The 2,357-nt window shown below is 33.3% G+C and overlaps 1 protein-coding gene across 1 annotated transcript; it reads left to right on the top strand.

The window, feature by feature from the left end:
* Positions 1-736: 736 nt before the first annotated feature.
* Positions 737-2,133, top strand: LOC143570005 (uncharacterized). The gene is made up of 2 exons (XM_077055773.1): positions 737-1,110; positions 1,857-2,133. The coding sequence occupies exons 1-2, from the start codon at positions 752-754 to the stop codon at positions 2,131-2,133; spliced, it is 636 nt and encodes a 211-aa protein (XP_076911888.1). The 5' UTR covers positions 737-751.
* Positions 2,134-2,357: the final 224 nt, after the last annotated feature.

Here is a 2,357-nt window from a genome sequence, read left to right as displayed (position 1 = left end):
AATCGTTGGTGCCAGCAAGATTCCTACTATCCTTGTCTATGCGGGTATGTCGAATTGACAGGTTTTTAATTACAACCAGGTCTTCTTGGAAGACTTCCAACGACGGGATTTTCTTCGCGGACAAGGGGTTGCTAAAATCCATTCAATTAATATTAAAACTCAACAAGTCTCAACTTTTAGCATGGACACTTTTGGAAAATCTCGTTAAAAATAATATTTTGTTAATTTTGACTAGTAAAATGAACACTTTACTTATATTATATGCTCAACCAAATCCACATCAATCATGAGTAATAAAGATATTGAATTTGTATATATGTTTTTTTGCCTTAGATACTTTTTTTAAAATCGTTTGGAACTAACCTAATACCCAATTGAGTTTTTCTAAAAATTATGTCAACCGTCCATACTGATTTTAACGTTTTAGACCTGACTCATTCAGAAACCCATCATTATAAAAAAAACTCTATTAAATCAGGGTAAACTTAAAATTACAAAACTCCCGAACCATAACTATCAACCTCACACTATTAAACCATGAGGCACTAGTCATGAAAAACTATTTATACATAAAAAGGTCAACTTGTTATTTATTCATTAAAAACTTATATATATTTTATCAAAAGTTAAGAACCAATATATTTATCTATCCTAGTGTTTTCTTTTACATGTTCTCACATTGGACCACTTTACACTTCACATATATATTCGTTACCTTCAACACAAAGCCACACAAAAAACACAAACAACCATGGACTGGTTCTCATGGCTATCAAAGACTAACCTTGACCCTCCAATAATCCATGAATATGCAATAGCCTTCTCCCACAATCAACTCGAAGACGACGACATTTCGTATTTTAACCATGAATTCCTACAAAGCATGGGAATCTCCATAGCCAAACATAGGCTAGAGATTCTCAAACTCGCTAGAAAGTCGTCCCGGTCACACCCGATGACTAGATTAATCGCAACGGTCAAGAAAACCAAGAGCACGTTGGCTCGATACGTTCACACATGGGTGCACCGGAATGATTCGGCTATGGTTGTGGTTAAGAGAAGGGGTTATAGTTCTAGATGGAAAGAGGCCTTAGTTAAGAGGAGTAACAGGTATTATAAACTAGCCATTATTTTTTAATTAATTAAAAGCTTAAACATTAGTTTTATAAAAAAGTTGCCACCAACGTCTCGCCGGAAAATTTGTACGGCAGGCGATGGTTCGACCGAACATTTGATGCCACGTGGTTGGTGGTTTCGCCTAAAGGATTTTTTTGGCAGGCTTTTCTGTCAAAATATGACTGGTGAGTCCAAGTGACCAGATATTTTTGCCTGAATAGTACAATGCTTACTTTAGAAATTTTAAAGTCGCATTTATTTTGAGGATTTCCTTAATTATGTGAAGGCGTGATCAGCCAGAATTATCTATTTTGATGATTTTCTCTTAAATATATACGTGTGAACGCAATATCTAAATTTTATTTTAAGAATTTTCCATTAAATATATAATTTTGATCTAAAATGGTTATCATAAAACTTAAAAAATTTTAAAGTTAATTTTATTTTGTAAAGGTTGATTGGTCAAATATTTAGAGGCATAACAAAAATATTTTTAGTCAGGGTCGTCGTTATAAAGTTATTTTCTCTACTTGTTACAACTAAGTAGCGCGTCAAACAAGTAACCGAATCAATTAAACCATTACCAAACTCTAACCGAATTAACTAACGTAACCGAATATATAACCAAGTATTTGGTTCCAGTTTGGTTTGAGCGCAAAACCAGATTGAACTGCCCTGTGCACACCCCTGTCCTCTTCCGCCCAGGATAAATATTAAATAAAAATTTACAATATTAACAGGTTGGTGATGAGCAAACAAGGGTCATCAACTCTTTTGATTAGCAATGGCTACCGGCCAACGGTTAGATCCGGCGGTGCTAAAGTTAATAGCTTTTCGGGTTCATTGGTTTATGATATTCGGCACGATGAAAGCAAGGAAGACAATGACAAGTATAGAGAGAATTTGTATAGTGATGATGAAGCCAATGGTGGTGGTGATGATGAATATTGGTCTGGTGTTAATGTTAATGAAGAGATCAAGTGGGATGCAATGTTTCAGAATTTAAAACCTACTTAGTGTTGAGTGTTTAAAATTTTAAGTTAAGATGATTATTATCATTATTATTTTTGTTATTATTATTACTATGATTATAGTCATTATTTAGGCATTTAGCTATACAAAAGTGTAATGATCAGTTTGAATAATCAATTGCATAATTGGTTATTCAAAAAGATTATATAATCAGACTATTTTACCTCTTTTGTTGTACTTAAAAACTATTAAGTACAAGTTTTGATTAT

This window comes from Bidens hawaiensis, unplaced genomic scaffold (genome assembly GCF_021521415.1).
Source record: "Bidens hawaiensis isolate Kalapana, Puna unplaced genomic scaffold, B.hawaiensis_p1.1 tig00024811_1, whole genome shotgun sequence".
NCBI classification, from domain to species: Eukaryota; Viridiplantae; Streptophyta; class Magnoliopsida; order Asterales; family Asteraceae; genus Bidens; species Bidens hawaiensis.
Note: the sequence above shows the minus strand (reverse complement) of the source record. Positions and strands in the feature narration are given on the sequence as shown.

Coding starts and splice junctions, on each gene's coding strand:
- LOC143570005 (XM_077055773.1), top strand. CDS start 752: ATGGACTGGTTCTCATGGCTATCAAAGACTAACCTTGACCCTCCAATA. Junction 1,111..1,856: donor TTAGTTAAGAGGAGTAACAG/GTATTATAAACT, acceptor CAATATTAACAG/GTTGGTGATGAGCAAACAAG.